The sequence below is a fragment of the Dipteris shenzhenensis genome, chromosome 10, assembly GCF_047967505.1.
Source record: "Dipteris shenzhenensis isolate YYH24624 ecotype China chromosome 10, Dip_SZ_1.0, whole genome shotgun sequence".
NCBI classification, from domain to species: domain Eukaryota; kingdom Viridiplantae; phylum Streptophyta; class Polypodiopsida; order Gleicheniales; family Dipteridaceae; genus Dipteris; species Dipteris shenzhenensis.
In genome coordinates this window covers 5,275,426-5,296,265 of record NC_141605.1, presented here as the reverse complement: position 1 = coordinate 5,296,265, position 20,840 = coordinate 5,275,426, and the positions used below count along the sequence as shown (strand labels likewise).

Below are 20,840 nucleotides of genomic sequence, written 5' to 3'. Positions count from 1 at the left end.
TGTGATGCGATGGGGTTTTCCTGAGCGATGCGAGGCGATTTTCCTAAGCGATACGAGGCGGAGGGGAGGAAGCATGGTGGGAGGAGAGGTAGACTCAGCTGAGGTGGAGGGGGAAGTAGAGTCAGATTAACTAGGTGAGGCAGAGTTAGATTAGGTGGTTTAGTTAGATTAGATTAGGGTAATGAAACTAGAATAGGACCAAATAAATTTTTCAATGAATCTTTAGAATCTTTAAAATTTTGTTAATGTAATGAAGTTTTTGAATGCAAACACTAATGAAGCACAAAATTACAAACCTATCGGAATAAATCGGGGAGATCAAGAATTTCTTACATTAGGAGACCAACATAAGGAGTGTTTGAACTTTGGACGCTAGACTTAGGGAAATGCGAGAGTAGAGTACAAGAGAATCATCTCACACACTAGGAGACGACGCAGAACCGACAACCATCAAGCTCCGCGCGGGTTGTACGAGAGGAGATTTGGATATCTGAGCACTGAGCACGCACACACACTCGCCGCTTCCTTCTCTATGGACCAGCAATCTCCTTTCCGCGAGAACATTGTCTCTGGCAAAGTTGCGCTCGTCACGGGAGGAGGCTCCGGTATTGGGTTCGAACTTGCGCGCCAGCTCGGCCTCCATGGAGCTTCCCTCGTCCTCATGGGACGCCGCCTATGGGTGTTAGAACAGGCGGCAGCCTCTCTGCGTGGGGAGAATGTGAAGGTGATCATCGATCCAATTTGAGGATGTTTTGTTCTCTTCCGTCCATCTCAGCAGTGTTTGCTATTTGATTGCAATTGTGGAGTTGAGACCCACGGTTATCAAGTCGATTCGTGATGGATGATGTCTTTAGTCGACAGTCTATTCTGTACAGGTAGGTAACTTCGTAGAGTCACCGCTCTATTCCGATCTCACCATTGCGTGGAATTGGCGCCTCTTTCTTCTACCGTCTGATGTCGTCTATGAGAAAGAGCCATCTCCCTTCTTGAGTCTTCACGATTCAATTGTGTGGCTCCGGTGTGCGCTGCTGTAACACTTCCTTGTGCCTTTGAGGGGAACTATCACACATTTGTTACCTTTAAGTGCTGGTAGTTACATGCAAGTTCTCTGACCCTAACTCCAGAGCCTTCCTCCAAGACTGTTAGCTTCCCCCCCGGGGAGATCGTAATCAATTGTTACTTTCTGTTTCCTTTCGTACTTGGCCTTCTTGCAGTAGTTCTTCAAGCCAGCTGTTTCATGAATATTATCTCATAGAAGAACAGACAATTGACCTCGGTGTGACCTCTTTGATAAAGGCCTTCAAATGGTCTTATGCCATTTTTCAACACATTTACAGCATCCTTTCACATCCACTGATGCAATGGAATATGCATTTGTTTATTAGCGGGTCATTTTTGGCAGTAATTAGTTACAGCAATAGGCAGCGCAACAGACCATCCCAAGACAGAGAGCCATAAAGAGAGGGAGGACGAATGACGGTACTTATTGGAAACGATCGTACGTGTTAACCATGGGTTTGACTGTGTGTCCCTGGCCTGAGACTTGCTTTTGTCCTTGGTTTGACAATCCTTGGCCAGATGCCCTCTCTTCCCACACGCATAGCACCTCTGCCTTCCTTTCTTCTGTACTCCTAAGTATGACTCACTGCCATAATAGATTTCTTTAGCTTACCCTGAGATAGGAGAACCGAATCCTCTTCTAAGAGAAGGGAGCGTAGTCATAGAAATCCAGCTGATTTGTTGTGACCTGGCACCAAGCAACCATCTTGTACTGTGGTGGGAGCTTGGTGAGGATCAGGGTGGCAAACTGAGAAGAGGTTAAAGAAGTGCCCATTGCCAAAATCTAGTCATGTATGACTATAGAGTTGCACCTACAAAGTGACAGCCGTGTGCACTGTTGGAGACCTCTTTTGAAACGGTCCATGCCATCGCAGAATGCGCCTTGCAATCACACTCCTCCGTATCCTGTAACTCTTCCAGAAAAGCATCCTCATGGTCCACATCCCAATGGATAGAGCTCCATGGACGCTTGGGCTTTCTCTTGAATCCCTGAACAATCTACCAAAGGCCCTTGTGAACGAACCAAAGCTTCATGTTCAGCTTCCAATGGGCATAATTAGCTCCGTCGACTTTGTTGTCCTTACTCTGTACACTTGGGTCCCATGGAGCCACTCCAACCCCACACTTCTGCTGAACCTGGAAAAACCAGCCCTCCGGGCGGAGAAGAAGAGAGAGAAGGCGAGATGGGGGTGTGGGAGAGAGGAAGAGGCTGCCTTGCTGCCATCTCCAACAGAATGTTGACCCCTATGCTGTCCACGCCTTGGGCTGGTGGCTCCGAACAGCCTCCTTTGACCTCTGTCTCAAATCGCCTTGTACCAGGCTCGTCAATCAGGGATCAGCCCTTGATTTGCCTTTAGTTCTACATCACAATGCCTAAACTGTGTCGATTCCGTGCTCTCCCGGTCCCTAGTCGACCTCGACATCTGATACCATGTGAAAGTAGTGCACATGTGGAATTGTGCATGCGTGCGTGCGTGCGTGCGTGCGTGTGTGTGTATTCCACCCTTCTTTGGCTATACAAGAACCCAGGCGTTCCTATTTTATATCTTTCAAAGGAATTGCGTCTGTGGCGGATGTACTTCAGGATGATGGCACTCTTTTATCTTTTTCTGCGGCTACTAGCAAGTATGGTTTGGGAGCTCATTATCGTCCTTTATGGCACAAAATTTCAGAAATGCTTCAACCTTTCTTGCCGGTACCGTGCTTGGAACTTCAGGATATTATCGTCCTTTATGGCACAAAATTTCAGAAATGCTTCAACCTTTCTTGCCAGTACCGCGCTTGGAACTTCAGGATAGACTTGAGGATTGGACTCTCCATCCTTTCTCCTCTTCAGCTCATCCTTTGAAGCTCTCACATATCACAGTGCCTTCTCTGTATAAAGTGTTGTTACCTCCGTCTTGGGTTTCTGATAGAGCCAATTCTGTTTGGCATATGGAATGGTGGAGAAAGCGGCTGCGTCTCCTTTGGCATTATAAAGTCCCTCTTCAGCAACAGGTTTTCCTCTGGCGAGTCCTACTTGGCATTTTTCCATTTGGGCAGTTACTCGCGCATAGACATATTGCCCCGGCTGTTTGTCACAGATGTCTACATTCTGTTGAATCTGTGCCTCACATTTTTTGGCACTGTCCACATACTTGCGATTTCCTCGCTCTCATTCGTCAGGAGCTTCGAGCGAGATTTCCTACTGTTACTTTTGGCAGGTTCTTTTGGTTATTTGGTTTTCCTCCAGCTAGACAGGGTTTTGATTTGTTTTTTGTTTGGGTGCGCTACTGGGCACTTTGGACTCTATGAATGGACAGAAATCATAGAGTCTTTGGTGATCCTACTTTTTCATCTTTAGTTTTTTTCAAAGGATCTCTATAGCAATCGTTTTATGATTGCTTTTAGACTCGTTTGATTGACCATGATGTATATATGGCTTATACTGAAAATTTCAGTTGAGTAGTAGTTACTTTGCTTTTGGAGTACCTATGAATGTAATTATTTCACAGCAATAAAATAATGAGTCCACAAAAAAATGTGTGTGTGAGAGAGAGAGAGAGAGAGAGAGAGAGAGAGAGATGTATTAATGTCTTTGGGAGGCCTCCCGGGCCTATGAGACAAAGTACAATAACAGAATGACACGCTCATACAAGCTGCAATGGGCTGAGGCAATGGGCTCACTAAGACCCTTTGTCGAGTACTAGACTAAACTTAGCTGAAAAATACAGAAAGCAAACTCAAAGTGCAAAACTAGGGATAAATAGCTAGACTCAAAGAAAGAGAGAGAGAGAGAGAGAGAGATATGCCCTCGGGAGGCTTCGTTGGCCTATGGGACAAAGTACACCAAGTGAAAATAGCTCATACAAGCCTCGAAGGGCTGAAGCAAAGAGCGCGCTAGGGCCCTTGCTGAGTGCTATTCTAACCTAAAGAGCTCAAGAGCTCAAACAAAACCCAAATACAAACTGAAAGCTGAGACTCAGAAGCCAAAACCTGGCATCGTGGTGGCTCTCCGGTGGGCTGCGAGGATATTTTTGAACTGCATCTGTCGAGCTGTCTCACGTTGTGGCGGAGGATGTGGTCTCCTCAATCTCTGGATCTGATGGGCTATCACAAGAGTGACGCCTCATCTGAGGAGAACTTAGATAGGCCGGACCTCGATCGTGTGTGCTCTGGTCACTCTTTGTGTCGTGTGTGGCCTCAGTGTCCCTCACTTGACAACATTGTGTTGGCTCTCTCTGTTGATCAATACCGCCCGCATATCAACTAGCTCCTCCTCCTCCACCCGAGTGTGTCCTCAAGCTGACTCAAATGTATAAAAATCTGTGACATGTCTCTATGATCGGTCTGCCTCAATATCATGTGGCATGGTCACCTCCTGTTGCTCTTTGATCCGTCGCAGTAGTGTCTCTCTGTGCCTTTGCATCTCAATTAGATAGAGCCCGATGCAAATGGGGTCATGGAAGTGGATCAATCGTGAGACTGGACCAAATCCATGTCCCTCTTGAAAGAGGCAGTGGTATCGTCTCCGGAGAAAGAAAGAAAGAAATATATATATATATATATTAATGTCCATGGGAGGCCTCACGAGCCTATGGGACAAAGTGTAGAGAAAAGCGAACTCATACAAGCCTCAGTGGGCTGAAGCAAGGGTACGCTAGGACCCTTGCTGAGTAGTAATCTATGCTAACAGAATCATAATCATAGAAAAAAAGTCAGCTACAACTGCAGAGTGGGCCATATCAATCAATCAATCTATCCAGGTGCTGGGACGAAACCGAAGTTTGGTACAATGATGGCTCTCTGGTGGGCTGTGAAGATGTCTCGTAACTGTGTCTGTCGAGCTATCTCGTGTTGCAGTGGGGGACGCAGTCTCCTCACTCTCTGGACTCTCTGGGCTATGTCTAGGGTGACCCCTCGTCTTTGTCAGTCTCCGTGAGGAAAGCTGTGATAGGTCAGACCTAAATAGAGTGTATCTTGGGGGCTCTCTGTCGCACATGTGGCCTCTGCGCCCCTCTCTCGGTGGTACTGTGCCAGCTGCTCATCCAGACTGCTCTCATGTCGGCTAGCTCCTCCTCCTCCACTCCATTGTGTCCGAGGGCTGACTCAAGTGTATAGAAGTCTGTGACGTGTCGTGTCCGGTAACCCTCTATGTCCACACAGAGAGAGAGAGAGAGAGAGAGAGAGAGAGAGGTATTAACATCTGCGGGAGGCCTTGCAGGCCTATGAGACAAAATGCAAAAACCAAAAGGTAACTCATACAAGCCACTAAGGGCTGAAGCAAAGGGCTCACTAAGGTCCTTGTTGAAAGCTAAAGTGCTAAGCTAGAGTAGCAAAATATTAGGTGCTCAGAGCTAATGTTCCAAGTACATGCCTAGGTTCCATATATCCAGGTAACCTAGTGCCTCTTTGATGAGATGTGAGGAGCTCTTGTATCTGTGTCTGTCGAGCTGTCTCTCGATGCGGTGGAGGGCGTGGTCTCCTCGATCTCTGTATCCGATGGGCTACGTCAAGGGTGACGCCTCATCTCTGACGGTCACCTCTGAGGATGGCTGAAATAGATTGGACCTCGATAGTGCATGCTCTGGTCCCTCTCTGTGTCGCATGTGGAGTGTGTGTCTCTCGTCTAGCAGCATCGTGGCGGAGACTCCCATTGCTAATCCATGATGCTCTCATCTCATCAAGCTCCTCTCCCTCTGCCTCACCAGCGGCTGACTCAAATGCATAGAAATCTGTAACAAGTGTTGGTGCTCTGTCGATCTCGGTGACCTGTGGCATCAATCTCTGTTGCTCTCTAGTCTGGCGTCACAATGGTGCTTTCCCACTCCACATCCCCGCTGGCCTTGCTCCTCCCAATAGCACCTTTCATTCCTTCAATCAATCTTGAAAATGAATCAGCCATGTAAGTGAACCAAAGCCATGCTCCTTTTGAAAGAGGCAGTGGTATCGCCAACGGATCTCATAGTAGATTGGGCAGGCACTTAGAAAGTGCTCCTCTGTTCTCGATCTCCTCCGTGCGGCATAGTGAGTAGATCCTCTGCTCTAGCTCTCCCTGCCTCAATCCTCAGCTAATGTGATGAGACTCGCAACTGACCGATGGCGATGCTTAATGCATGTGGGACTCTCATGTCCTTGAGGTACTGAGGTCTAATGACGAGACCATGCTCTGAGGCCCTTAGGAAGTGGTCATGGTAGAACTGGATCTTGGTGGGGAACTCCTTTCAGCCCCAAGCCCTAGATGTATGGAGCTGGAATCGTATGATACGGTTGATCTCATCTCGTGGAATCATCTCGGGTGGTGCATCCATGTTGTACTGAAAGGGGGGAAGTCTGTCCATCTGGATGCTGTGACTACCAACCATGTTGATACCCGTGCGTACCATGTTGTATCAACATTGCTCTCTGCTAGTCACCTGGAAGACTCCAATGCTAGCCTCGGTAACCTCCACTAGGGTAAGGCCCATACTCTGTGGAGGAAATTCACTGTCTGAAAGATGGCATCAACCTGGAGAGGGGTCATAGCGAACTCTGCATGTATAATCTGATGGGGGATTGAGGTCTTGCTCTGAATCATCTCGGATCCTATAATCTCCTGTAGCCTCTCAAATCTCTTCCACTCTGTCATTGATATATCACGCCCGCAGAAAGGTGTTGCATACATGGCAGTCAGTCTCATCAGCATGTCAAAAAGCCAACCCTTCGTCGGAGGGTCCTGAAAGTGTGCCTAGAAGCACCTCCTCTCTAGTCGGGCCAGGGCATCCCTGTCCTCGTGTGAGTCGTGCAGTACCTGCATGGATCATCGTGAAACCTAGTCCTGTGAACACTACTCCCAAATATGTGTAAGATTGCACTATCCCCATTGGATCGTCTCGGTATGTGAAGCTATGGTGATGGGACACCGCTCGCGAGGTGTTGAAGATTATAATCTTGGTTTTCTCAAGGTTAACTGTCAGTCTCTCTCTCTACAAAACATCTCCAGAGCCTCTAGATGTTTCTGTAATCCCTCTACTAAGGATGATATGAGGACTATGTCATCTGCATACAGCAGTAAATGCCCCATCAGGTCAGCCAAAAGTGAATCCTCTCCACCTAGGCGATCTACAAAGGAAGTGATATCATTGATATAGAGCCCGAAAAGAGTTGGTGAGAGGGGGCAGCCTTGTTTCACCCCGATAGTGCTCTCAACCCTATTGGATAGACCTCTTGGGGCACATACCCTCCCTCTGACGGATTCATATAGACTCGTGACCCCCAACAAGATCATGATCTATGGGAGTTGCAACTCCTGTAACCTCCTGATCAAGCAAGAAGATGGGACAGTATCAAATGCCTTACGAAGGTCTACGAAGCAAGTGTAGACTTTCTGATGCCTCGACTTCACCTCCTCAATGATAGCCCTCAAGGTGAAAATGTGGTTCTCGAAAAACCTGCTTGCCCAAGAGCCTGTTGCCCGTGACCCTCTGTGTGGTTGCTGATCTCCCTCTCTAGTATCGATCCATATATCTTAGCCAGAGTGTGGCCAATCATAAGAGTGCGGTAGTTCCCAGTATCCATGGGATCACCCGCCTTGTGTATCGGTATGATGGTACCCTAGGTAGGCAGGAAGCCATGGCTATGAGGCCTTAGAAGGGTGAGCCTATGCTTATGACCTTGCAAGGGCATGTTTTCGAGAGTTCCCTTCCTCCCTACTCTGTTTGTTTTGTTGTGGATAAATTGATGAGGAATCTATATCAATGAGACTACAAGTATTATAAAGTGTTATGATTGAAGCACCCTAATGAGAAGGGGGAGACGTCCATGGCTTCAAGCCAAATATTTACAATGATGAGAAGCAAGAAGCATTGTGAACATGCCTAGAAATAGAAGGAAGTAGAATAGATGGTAGAGCTTTTAACCAAGTGGTGAGGATAGTAGAGGCAAGGTACAATAAAGGTGTTGTATATGGAGCCGATTGTTTGGCACGACATTGTATGATACCTTTGGTGACTTCTACGATACACATAACTAGTGAAGATCAAACTCTATCCCATAGACATAACTAAAAGATATGAACCAATGGATGACTTTAGAGATAATTTCCATCTTTTCTCCTAAGACCCACTCGAGGACTAGTTGAGTAAATGGTTCTTGGTCCCTACGCCCACAAGGTGATGGGGCTAGATGGGACTACTCCTAAGGCCAGGTCCCTGGAGTCTCTTGCAGATCTAACACGTTATAAACTCATGGATTTATTATAAACTCTTGTAAATATAAAAGCTAAATCAATTATCAATGCCTATCGATAGAGCAAGTAAACTAAGAAGCTCCCAATTGGGTAATGTGTATATAGTATGTGAAAATTTCTGTAGTAACTTTTCAATGTGTACCCTTTACAGGACCGAATGTAATCTACATTTTTGTACTAGCTCATGCATACTGGAAATGAATGAAATATGATGTGCTATTTACGATCTCAAGTCCCTATACCATCTTGCTTCACACACTTTGACATCACCAAGTCGTATACCTTGTTGCTTCAAACACTTTGGCACCACTTGTAGCTCATTGGTGAATATCACATAGTTCCCCTTTATGTAACTTAATTTCACTCAAGTCCAGAGGACCCCTTGTCACTGTGTCAAGTGTGTCCATTAAGTCCATAACCTTGATGTCATGTGCATACTTTAGTCTTAGGGGATCCGATCAGAGCACCCTGACTTCTGTGTTGACACTTGAACTCGCCACATCAAGGCATCAATATTAACGTTGCAGAGTTGAGGTTCGTACTCGTGGTAATTCTCTTTGATTTGGAGTGCCATCTCTTTTGTGCATGACAGCTACGGGTGAAGATATGGTTTACTGTTGTTCTTCAAACATCCTGTTTTTTCTTCGAGGTGCAGCAAATATATATAGTTTCTGCTTTCTGATTCAGTGTTTATGCCATGTGGAAAGACAGGTGGAAATTGTGCAGGGAGAAGTCCGATCCGTTACAGATGCAGAAAAAGCAGTCCAAGCTGCTCTTTCACATTTTGGTCAACTCGATATCCTTGTCAACAGTGCAGCAGGGAACTTTCTTGCTCCAGCAGAAGCGCTCACACCAAAAGGCTTTAAAACAGGTTCATTTGATTGTAACCCTATCTACCTGCTGTTTCACTGTGGAAATAGTATACACGAGAATTGTTGGGGTAGGTGGGTCAACTACCCTTATGTAAGAGAAATCGTGCATCTGCCAACTACCACAACAAAGATCCTGATACTGTGTCCGATAAAATAGAGCGCTTGCTTGCCCAACTCCCAGCAGTGGAAGACATCCCCAAGGTCACACAATCTTAACAGAGATCACTCACTCCATGTGCACACAGTTCATAAGAAATACAAGCACAGATCTGAGAACTGCACAGCGCGTAGTACAGCCAGAAGTATATATAATGCTCCAAAATGGACAAACCTGAGACTAAGGATGACCCGCACTGTACCTCAACCTACTCATGCCCAGGCAAGGCACCCCTGAAGCCAAGTATGCCTTCTCCTGGAACCTCCTGTGTTCTGTCAGCCTGCATGGTCTCCCTTGAGCGTCAGTGGGATCTGCAGACTGTCCTGGACTGAACTCTTCTAAGTTCTGGATATGAAAATGGGGTCCCACCGACCTACACGTATCAGATGGCCGACCTGTTCCATGGCCTATAAAGGCCCATTTGCTGGCCTTTTTGCTGGGCTGCTCAGCCCCAGCCTTGCCCTGCATGTAGGGCCCTTCACCAGCCCCTTCTGCTCCATGCTCTGCCCATGTGGCAGCCTCTTGTGCTGCCCACATGGCAGCCACACATGCCCTGCTTTCTCTCAGAGCTACCCATGTGGCGTGCTTCTTTTCTACCCCTGTGGCTTCCTCTCATCCCTTCCTATGCTGTTGTTCTTCCTCCCCCCGTGTCCTCATATGGGGGCTTTTAGATGGGGTGGTGATCTTGAAATCCTGGCACCCCCACTGTGGTCCAATACCCAAATGTCGATGCAGATGCTCCATCAGCTCCTGCAACTCTTGCTTCTCTAGATCCAGCTTCATACAGGTAGGACACCCTGGAACACGGGTTTCTTCCATGCAGCACCTGTGAGAAGTGCAGCAGATCTGAACAACCAAAAGAGAGTACACAAACTGCACACAAACTCGGGGAAAAGTGCCTCTACTGCCGGCAGAAAACCCACTGCAATCTATGAGAAACAATGGGAAAGCCCCTACATATAGGGGCCCCATTCCGGTCCAAATGGGCCGACTGAGGGGGCGGTTTGGCTGAGGCAGGTCGACCCTAGGTCTGGCTATACCCGACCTGCTGGTTGGGTGTTTGACGAGGCTTGGGGGCCAGGTTGATGCCCCAACCAAGGCGTCACCTAGGCACCAGCAAGGCGGCCTAGTGGCAGCCCCGAAATGGGCCCAGGGGCAGCCCCACACCCCTCTGCACCAACCCGCAGCAGCCGTGCCATCAAAGCAGCCTGACATGGGCCTGGGTGCGGGTGAAATCAGCCCCACACCCGCTGTACCTGTCCATGGCTGCTGAGCTTCCAAGGTGATCCTGAAACCGACCCCCTCTACCTCTCTTGGGTGGGCAGACCCACAACAATGGTCCTCACTCTACCTCACATGGGCGGGCAGACCCACAACGATGGCCCTCACTCTATGATACAAGAGATGCTACCTCTAAGCCCCTCTCAGCTCCTGGATCATGATCAACCTCAGGGAGCTGGAATGATCTCCAAGCACTTGCTATGCCAAGGGCTTGGTGAAGAGGTCTGCCTTGTTGTCCTCCGTCTTACAGAAGATGAGCTGGATCACGTCAGCGAGCACCTTCTCCTAGACATAGTGATACTGTATCTCAATATGCTTTGTCCGTGCATGAACACCAGATTTCAAGCAAGTGCTATACAACTCTAATTCTCACCGTGGATGACGGTTGGGGACATCTACGGGAACCCAATCTCCCCAGGTAACCGACGAAGCCAAACTGCCTCACAGGTAGTGGAACGGTACTCGGTTGGTGGGTGGCCTTTTACTGCTCATGTGACAAGTGATTAGCCAAGGGTGAAGCAATAGCCGGTGGTCAAACGACGAGTATCTGACTCTCCTCCCCAGTCTGAATCACTTCAATCTAGTAGCTGGATCTTGGACTACTACCGCAATTGATAGAATAACCCTTGATTATGAGTACGTGGAGGTACCCGAGGATCCTCATGCCAGCATCCCAACGAGTCTTCTTCGGTGTCTGCATAAATGAACTCAATAGTCCAACAGAGTAGCATAGATCCAATGTGGTATTAATAGCCAGATCAAAGATCCGATCAGCTGACGGTACTGGCCTGCATCTAGTGGCTCACTAGGATCATACTTGGATAGTTTGGTGATGGTGTCCATGGGGGATGTGATAGATCTACACTCTGACATGTGAAAAGCATGTAGAAGCTCCTGAACAATACCGCTTTTGTGACACAAAGTAGCCCTACTTTCCCTACCAGATCTCCAATCCCAGAAAGAAGTGCGATAACCCTAGATCCATCATCTCAAAGGCTTGAGAAAGAGAAGTCTTTGTCTCGGAAATATGAGCTACGTGACTCCCTGTAATGAATAGGTCTATATAGGATTATGGGTGTAGTAAGACCATCCTGCCAGAAGATGTATAGATTTGGATCAGCTCGTGACCTATGAAAACGCTTCTGTACAGAGAACTGATCTATCTTATGGTTCCAGGCTCGGGGAGCTTGCTTGAGGGCATAGAAAGCCTTCTTTAACTAGTGTACCATCCCTGTTGACTTGGCAAAGCCTAAAGGTTGTTCACATAGATCTCGTCCTTCAAATCTCCATTAAGGAAGGCTGATTTGACATCCATCTGAAAGATCCGCCGTTGCTCATGAGCAGCAGCCACTAATATTGTCCTGAGAGTGGCCATCCTAGCAGTTGGGGCGAAGATGTTTTCATAAGCGATCCCAGGTTGCTTTGAGTATCCTTTGTCCACAAGACGGGATGTATGTTTATTTAGAGTACCATCGGATGAGTACTTAGTCGCCGCTTTGGTCTTGGAACCAACTCCGAGGTCCCATTCTCCTCGATGGATTCTAACTGCAGCTCCATTGCTTTCTTCGAATCGTCTAGAGAAAGCGCTTCGTGTACTGACGAGGGTTCTTTGTCTTTTAGGATACGAGACATCAAGGAGTAATTTACCTGTAGTGGTGCTGCCTCCAGAACCTTCTCCTTGGTATGCTGGGATCTACGTGGGCCTCCCTCTTCCCTTGGCTGGTAAATTGAAAAGAGTTATAGATTCAGTTGCTGGGGACAACAGTTTTCAAGCTAGAATATAAACGAGTTACGATTGGTTTGGACTTCGAGACCTCAAATGTGGGCATCACCCCTGAACATGTGAATTTTTCTAACACACTTCAATACCAACAAGGGCTGTTGTCACCATGCCATTGACATGTTTGCAATGATTGAATTTTAATCTATTCTGGAGTTGAAATTTTATTGACATTTGGCCATGATTTATGCCGTATTGTTAACTTCTGCTATGTCACATTTGTTTTTTTGGTTACTTCATAAGGTTGAGACTTCCCTTTTAAATTCTTAGCATGGTTGTGAAGGAGAAAAAGGTTGGGCTTGCCATTTTAAATGAGGAATTCTTTGTAAATCTTCTGATCAGTCATGGAGATCGACACTGTCGGAACTTTCAATATGTGTCATGCTTCATTTCCTGCACTGCAAAAGAGTGCCAAGGGTCGAGAAGCAGGGAGCACACAAGGTGGTGTCATCATCAATATCAGTGCAACGCTACACTATGGAGCTACATGGTATCAATCACATGCTTCTGCTGCAAAGGTAATCAGTATTCTAGCACACCATTGGGCAAATTTATTTAGAGTAATTGCGGTGTACTGACCCTACAATCAGGACTCATCTCTATTGCTTGCTTTTTTGGGGGAGATATTTACATCTTCAGGCTGCCATTGACAGTCTGACAAGGAGCTTGTGCCTTGAGTGGGGTCCAGAATATGGCATACGGGTCAATGGCATAGCGCCAGGCCCAGTGGGCAATACTGCTGGCTCACTCAAACTTGGAGTTTCTGATAGTGCTGGTACTTTTTCTGACAAAGTTGCTGCTACCATTCCAGTCGGTCGCCTTGGAACGACCTGGGATATTGCAATGGCAGCTCTCTTTCTTGCGGTAATTTCTTCCAAATTGACACGTTTGCCGAAAGAATCAATTTACAATATACTCATGAGTTACTTGAATTGGTTAATATATTTTTTACAATAGCAAAGTTTTTTTCCCGCAGTCAAATGCGGGTAGCTGGATTAGTGGTGAAACACTTGTGGTAGATGGGGGACATTGGCTTTATAAACCACCAGCTATTTCAAGAGATAACGTCATTGCAGCTTCTAGAGCTGTGGAGCGAAAAAGCCGGGCAGTTGGCATTCCAAATTCCACTCAAAGCAAGCTTTGAAACTCTTTACTGTTGCAGAAATTAAGTGGAATTGTTCCATTTAGTCTCTGCAACGTTTTATAGACTTTTGTTATGGTAAATGGTTCGAATGATGATTAAGGAGCCCTTAGGCTTGGAACAACAATATGAGCAGTATGGAGGGTTCAAATATTGCAGAGCCTGCATTCTTGAAAATAAAAAAGCTAGCTCTTAGAAAAAGCCCCAAAATCAACCTCAAATGCTTGTAGTACCTCAGTCTTCATTTCTTATTCCACTCATAGCTTATACAAAAAGGTTATATTGCTTCTAGCTATTTTATATCAGCATTTTGCTGCACTCTCATCTGCTGGGTATGATGACCTGGCGTAATGCAGGAGCAATTGTTGTCCTTACAGACTGAGTGTCCGATATAATTGCATTATTTGCGTCTGATAAAAATCGAACTATTTGAGGACTGTATCTCTTCTGCCAACTCTTTGCCATGTATTAATGGGGAATGTGTACAATAACCTGTGTATATTGTCTAGATGGTTATACAATTTTTAAAATTTGTCTGCAATCCCAGTTTGCATTTGACATGATTTAAAATTATATGTCAACGATTAGTAAATATGACATGCTTTTGTAAAGTAGGACTGCACAGAAGCAGTTCTGTAGATACTGTGATAGGTTTTGCTAAAAGTCAACTCGTTTCAAGAAGAAGATGAGTTGTATATTGGTACAACAAGCAAATATTAATTTTGGTGCATATTACCGACACGTATCATTCCACCTAGACCTATCATTTCGATTTTATGATAGATACTAATCTACCTGATGACTGTAAAGGAGTTTGAGATGGTGTAGCGCACATACCATTTCTATATTTTGGATGGCAGGGAATGAGACACGTTTGTCCAGCATGCATTAGGAGAGAATTTGGGACTCCAAAGGATCTTGTAAGGTTGAGGTTCACAGTTGAATCTGCCATTTGTTCACCTATATACATCACCATGGGAAGGGACCACTCCTCCCAAATTTGGAATTTGAAATTTTACAATTTGAATTGCTCCCTCCTTTTTAAAGGCACTCAAGTGCTTGCATGGTTGTGATCGATGTGCAAATGCAGAATACACTTGTACTGCACCCACTCTCAATAGATGCGAAAGAGAAGCTTATAATGGGAAAATGGTATTCTATCTTCTAAAGAAAGAGCCCCCCACGATTGTGATAGGAAGGATCCTAAGTGGAATCGCATTTTATATATCACATTGGAGAGAGTATATATATGTACTTGCATGTGGAATTGCGCGTATTCAACAAGTTACTATATCTCCATGTGGTTTATGTTTGGAATTTGAGGCCAGTCGGGTGTTTGCATTTTACATTACAAAAGTTGAAGGATTGATTTCAAGGATAGAATTTCACGGAGACCATGTGTGCTTAAGGAGGACAAGAAAATATTAAGAACAACACCAAACCTTCCTTCCATAGTATTCGTGGGTAGAGAAAAGGAGTATTACAAAGCTTTGTGCGAGTGCATTTCGAATCAAGCTTCACATCCTCAAACAATACTTTCATAGCAAAGGTGTGGGCAAAGCTCGATGCATTGATGAAGTTGCTTTCATAGGGTCAAATCAATGAGATGTATTATGAAAGATAAAGGCTAGTACACCTAATGGTAAACGCATGGGGAAAGTCATATGTCATGCATTACATCATAATTATCCTTATGTTGCAATTTTGTGCATTAGCCTTATGTCAATTAATGTTGCTACATGAGGCACATAATAGTCTTGGAGATTATGACCCACAAAGTATACTAGTTCAAGCACAATCAGTGAAGACACAAATGAAATAAACATTGATGAAACTCCATGTTGAGATGAAGTTCAGAGATGAAGTTCAAGAGAAGTTTGCCAACATATCGCACTAAAGGAAGCGCATGGTTTGAGAGAATGAAGAGTAATCACAGGAAAGTAAGGAAGCACATGGTTTGAGAGAATGAAGAGTAATCAGAGGAAAGTGAGGAAGCACATGGTTCGAGAGGATGAAGAAGAGGAAGCACATAATAGCTGAGCGCACAAGTTCAAAACAGGCTGTAGGCCATGGAATAGTGTTTCTATGTGCCAATAAGCTTCTAGGATGAAGAGGATGAGATGATTGGGCACAAAGGCTCTCTAAGAAATTAGGAAAAACTTCCTTGGAGAATCTCATTTCTTGTTCCTCCTTCTAACATGTGATCTTTGTGACTCCATAATAATATAGGATGGATGTGCAATCCAGTATGGGTGCTTTGGGGGCACTACAAGAAGGAGCATAATAGATGTTGACCATGCTTTTGGAGAGCTCAACTTATGCGCCATCCATGCAAAGATGATCACTATCATGGAGTGAGACATATCAATAGCGGGGCGCCTCTAATCAAACCCCTTTCTTAGAATGTTTCACACGATAATTTGGCTTTAAGCCTATTTTTATGTAAAACTTTCATGGAATATAATTGAATCCTCAAATAGTTCCAGTGCTAGGCAGAGCATTAGTTTCTTCCAACTAGGTGGCACATTTGTCATTGGTATTTCGGGGTTCGGTCCCCATTCTTGACAATTCCTCCACCAAGGACAACTAGAAGTTTAGGGGCAGGGCTGGTACTCACAACTAGGGTTAGGATACTACCCACTCTACCTCGGGTGGAAGGTATCCGAGCACCTGAATATGCTCTGCCGATTCATAAGGCTTATCAGTGGTTTTCTGTCGACATGTGTTATTGAGAGACCTTCTCCAATTGCAGATGCAAGCGTGCAAATCTCTCAAGCTATTCACTTGGTCTATTCACTTGGTAAGGTGGAAGTATGTGCAAGTTGGGGAGGTGTCTCGCTGCACGATGAGATCATACTCAATTGTGAGGCAACAGTATAGAAGAACATTTCTCCAAATTCGGCTCATTGCTTCTTTGTGTTGTCCGAGGTCAATTTCTCAGCTATTCGTTATATACAACCTCTCTAACTTAATAGTACGCCTGGGACCCTGACGATATGACGCCTTGGTTAGCTCCACGTCTACTGTTGAAACAGGTCTCTTGACATCTTTTTATTTTCATGTTGAATGGCGAACAGCAGCATATCAATTCTGAGTGTGTTGAAGCTCAAAGCTAGGAGTATGGATCGTCTGTTTTTGCGAAAGCAATAATATATAGGGTCTTCAAGCACGTTCACATCCTCCACCCCATAAGGCTGTAAATAAGAAAGTTTGACTCAAATTGGAGCTTCCAATCGCTTGGAATTTTGTAAGATATTAGAACTCTTCTTCTATGTGTACAGATGAAGATCTTGTTCCATGCTCCTATTTTTAGAGAGAGAGAGCAGTCTGCTTGTAAGAGTCAGGTGACTCTAATTTTGAGAGAGAGCGCTCTGCATGTAGTTTACACGTGAAGATGTGATTCTCCTCTCCTCAGATTACAGTCAGTATTAATATGCCCGCTTCCGAGCAAGTTTTGGTGAGAGGAACCTTTGGTTTTGAACTTCAATACGAATGACTTGCATGACTAATTGCAGAAAACTTCCAAGATCTCTTGAAGAGCTGATGAAGACACTGGTTGCTGACGATTTGATAGTATCTGAGATGGACATTTCATCGATCTACAACCCTTCAGCAATGTTCACTTCGGAACTACTCCTTGCCAATGTCCAGACATCGCTTGAGGTTAGGACAGGTTGAACAAGCCATCCATCCTTTGTCTTTGTTGGGTCTCAGCTAGCCCGCAACTTGTATGACTCGATGTTTGACTTGGGACTATTCAAGAGTATTTTTCAGTTTGATGCCAGAACTGAAAACAAGGCTGAACAAGATTCATCTGGCCTGCCTTGTTTTGTGCAACGCCATTTGTCAGCGAATGGTCTGACCAGTAAATATATTTTGTGCCCGTGCGCGTGCGCTGCGCTGCTGTTGACCAGATGTGGTCCAGTTTTGTTCGATGTATTGTTGTTGGCTGAAGGATAAGTTGCTCCATCTTCTTTGTTGCCATGTACTCGCATAGCCTCGTACTTCTGCTGTTGTCGCTTTTGTAGTCAATGTCAAAGTCGCCGACAATGCATTGTTTTTCTGGAAGCCCTTTCTTTTCTTTGATTTTTTGAAGCATGTCTATGAGGCTTGCAACTCTTGCATGTGGCGACTTGTACACATTGAGTATTGCATGCTCTCTTCTTTGCTTTGTTTCAAGGATTGTGAGTATGCATTCCGTGCCTGTCTCGTAAAAGATTTCTGCGTATTTAAGCTTGAAAGATGTATCGTACGTAGTATTATGTTACGAGCCCTGTTCCTTTTGTTGACACAGTTTTCTCCATGTGATGCAGTTGCATATCGCTTGTGCGTTTTCCGTTTGCTTCCTGCAAACACACAATTGTTGCACTTTTTATGTATGGGCATTGCAATATGTCCTCCTCGTGGCTACGTATGCCCCTTGTGTTTAAGCTGACCATGGTCACTCCCGCATAGTCGCTGCTCCATATTTCATTGTCATAGGCATTCGGTTTGCAAACGTTTGATTTCTTTCAGGACCCTGCGGTCCACCTTTGCGTTTTCTTCTTTTATAGGTGCGAGTCGGTAAAGATTATTTGGGTCCCTCACCCTCATGTGTCTTAATGCCAGTAGGGTCAAACGCTACATTTTAACAGCAACTGACCATAAGCACAGAACCTACAGCAAAAGGATCATCACCCCCGTAGACCCTAGGAAAACAGGCAGCCTGCACAAGCAACTGGCCTTGAAACCCGGCATGATTGTGGAAATCTGTTCATGTAATTTCGACATCGAGGATGGAATAGTAAACGGCGCAGACGTAGTGTTCAAACTGTCAAACACAAAAAGTAAACCCCCAGTTGTATGGATTGAACTGTCTAACAAGGCTGCTAGGGAGAGGGCATGCGGGCTGATCAAAGGCACGAGGTTGGACGGTGCACCTAAGGCATGGACCGCAGTACTGCAAATAATGAGAGAGTTCCAAATAGGCAACAACCAACTAAACAGTGCAATTAAGGTCAATTTAGTAGTGAACTAACCAAGGTGTAGTTACACAGGCAAACAAAACTAATGAGATTGCTACGAAATGTGTTCGTCCCCCTCGAACGTTCAAACACGTGTTTGTTGTGCACATCTTTGGTTGCATTTGTGTAAAAAAGATGAGGTGTCTCGCTCTTTCTTGGAATAGGTCGAACGTACTCTTTGTTAAAATCCTCGAGCTCCTTGTTTGTTTGTGAACTCGTTCTAAATTTGTTTAGCTTTTGGAGGAATGTGGCGTTATTTTGCCTCATCGGTTGCTTTAGTTCATAGTATTGTATTCTTGTTCTCCAACATGACCCTAGCAACGAACTACACGCCGACGGTTGGCAGAACACCCACGAGTCTTTAATGGAGTTGGCATGGTAGAAGTCCTTGCAGAACAGCAAGTCCACCCCTCCGAATGGCTCATTGTGGTTTTGCCGTATTTCTCTCATGCGCATGTCTGCCAACATGAATGGATTTGCACCCATCATCGATATTTCATCGATGACAACCAACTCGACATTCTTATATAACGATGACAATGTCTGAAGCTTGTCCGCTAAAAGGGCCATGTAGGTGCTTGCAATCAGAGGTAGGTGAAACGTTGCGTGTATTGTGGAGTCGCCTTTGCCTCTAGCCGCTTTCCCTGTGTATGCTAGTAGAAGGGCTCTAGGCAGGTCTACTTCTATTGTCTCTTTGTGTGAGTATAGACGCATTAGTGCTTGCACCAGAAGGATCCCCATGAACGTTTTACCTGCCCCCGCTTCCCTGGATATAAATATTTTGAATTTTTCATCTAGGCGCAACCTTTTTCTTAACAAGATGTCGTCCACTATTGCCCGTTGCTAAATGTTTGTTCGATGGTACATCCAATAGTACGCCTCGTTTCCCAAGATATTGATTGTCTAATGTTGTGTGTTTCCGTGAGGCGTCTTGCTATTTGCCTCGCGCATTTCTTGTCGCAAGTCGAACTTGTTTGGACCGAACACGTTGTCTCTGTTGAACTCAAGGTATTGCTTGTTTTGCCTGACATGCTCTTCTCTTCGATTGCTCCTTTCTTAGTAAATAGAAGCTCGTTCTGCATGATTGTGTCAGCGCACGCAGCATGCATGTTGTGCCATGTTGCTTGTATGGCGTCCAACACATGCTCTCTGTTTTTAAATGGTAGGTAAAGTTGGCATTTCTCTCTGTAGTGTTCCTCAGGCTTTGTATGGATGTTGTAGTTATTAAACTGTATTATTTTTGCACGTTTTCTTTTATGCTCCCGTCCTTTTTGGGTGTCAATTTTGCTAGCAAATGATTCAAGGCATATGTTTTTCCAGGCAGAAGACTACTTAATGTGCTTGGCAATGATCTCATCAAAGAACACCTCTATGCTACACGGGTCCAATTTCTCGAGCTGGATGCGTCTCTTCAGCAAAAGTGTTCGTTCCTTCTGTGCGCTTGTGTTTATATGGACAAACTCTCTCGTTGCACTTTTGAGGGGCATTGACAGGCACAGGTAAACAACCTGTTGTGCACTTATATGTTGCGTGTTGAGAATGGTGTTTCCTACTTTTCTTATTTGCTCATTTGCAGGCAAATTATTTTCGATGCTTTGCCTGATTGCTTCCTTGACCGTGCTGTTCGTCTCTTTGTCAATCTTTGTTATGTAGGATGTACAGTAGGACGCTGCCCCATGTGGGTTTATGACAAATTGCACATCTGTGTTTGCCTCCCATAATGCAGAGATTGTTAGATTAAAGTTGTTTGTAAAAATATCTTTTGGTTGTCTATGCAGGAATAATGATGGCTCTGTAATCGTGCTCCAAAGGGCAAGCACATATTCCGTTTCTGAGATTCCTAAAGTTGTCAAAAAAGCCTCGAGCGTGATTGTTTGCACCTCAGAGGTTTCAAGCAAGGAAAAAACCCTCTTGGAGTTTGCCTTGTGCTTTGCGGCGTCATGTCCTGCTTCTAAGGGGGTAAGCACGTGCGGGCGTTCGATAGGTGGGCGAGGAAATCTGAAGCGGCATTTTTTCTTTTTCTTGGTGCATGTTTTGTGGTGCTTGTGTGTCTGGAGTTCTCACAAATGCATCGGTAGCTTAGCAGATTCTATCGAAATGTGGCCATCTACAAACTTTTGTATTGTCTCTACGTTGTCGCTAGTGTAGGTGGGTGCACCCCTACCCCATATAAGCCCATGGTCCTGCTGGCTCCCCCTGTTTTGGAATTTGGTGACGAAAAAAAAAATCCTTTATGGGGCCTAGTATGCTCTCGTTTTGCCTTAGCAATGTCTTCATAGTGCGGAATTTGTGTGCGTAGTACTACGCAATCACGACTGGATTTTTGCGCACAAGGTTTTG

General features: G+C 45.3%; 1 protein-coding gene across 1 annotated transcript; it reads left to right on the top strand.

Moving 5' to 3' along the window:
* Positions 1 to 367: 367 nt before the first annotated feature.
* SDRB (short-chain dehydrogenase-reductase B) lies at positions 368 to 13,938 on the top strand. The gene is made up of 5 exons (XM_087380384.1): positions 368 to 724; positions 8,978 to 9,137; positions 12,699 to 12,874; positions 12,996 to 13,220; positions 13,333 to 13,938. The coding sequence occupies exons 1-5, from the start codon at positions 533 to 535 to the stop codon at positions 13,498 to 13,500; spliced, it is 921 nt and encodes a 306-aa protein (XP_087236510.1). The 5' UTR covers positions 368 to 532; the 3' UTR covers positions 13,501 to 13,938.
* Positions 13,939 to 20,840: the final 6,902 nt, after the last annotated feature.

What these genes read in the sequence shown, in the direction of transcription:
- SDRB (XM_087380384.1), top strand. Translation starts at nt 533, where the DNA reads ATGGACCAGCAATCTCCTTTCCGCGAGAACATTGTCTCTGGCAAAGTT. An exon ending in TGCGTGGGGAGAATGTGAAG is followed by an intron (nt 725 to 8,977) that starts GTGATCATCGAT and finishes GTGGAAAGACAG; the next exon opens with GTGGAAATTGTGCAGGGAGA. An exon ending in TGGCAGCTCTCTTTCTTGCG is followed by an intron (nt 13,221 to 13,332) that starts GTAATTTCTTCC and finishes TTTTTCCCGCAG; the next exon opens with TCAAATGCGGGTAGCTGGAT.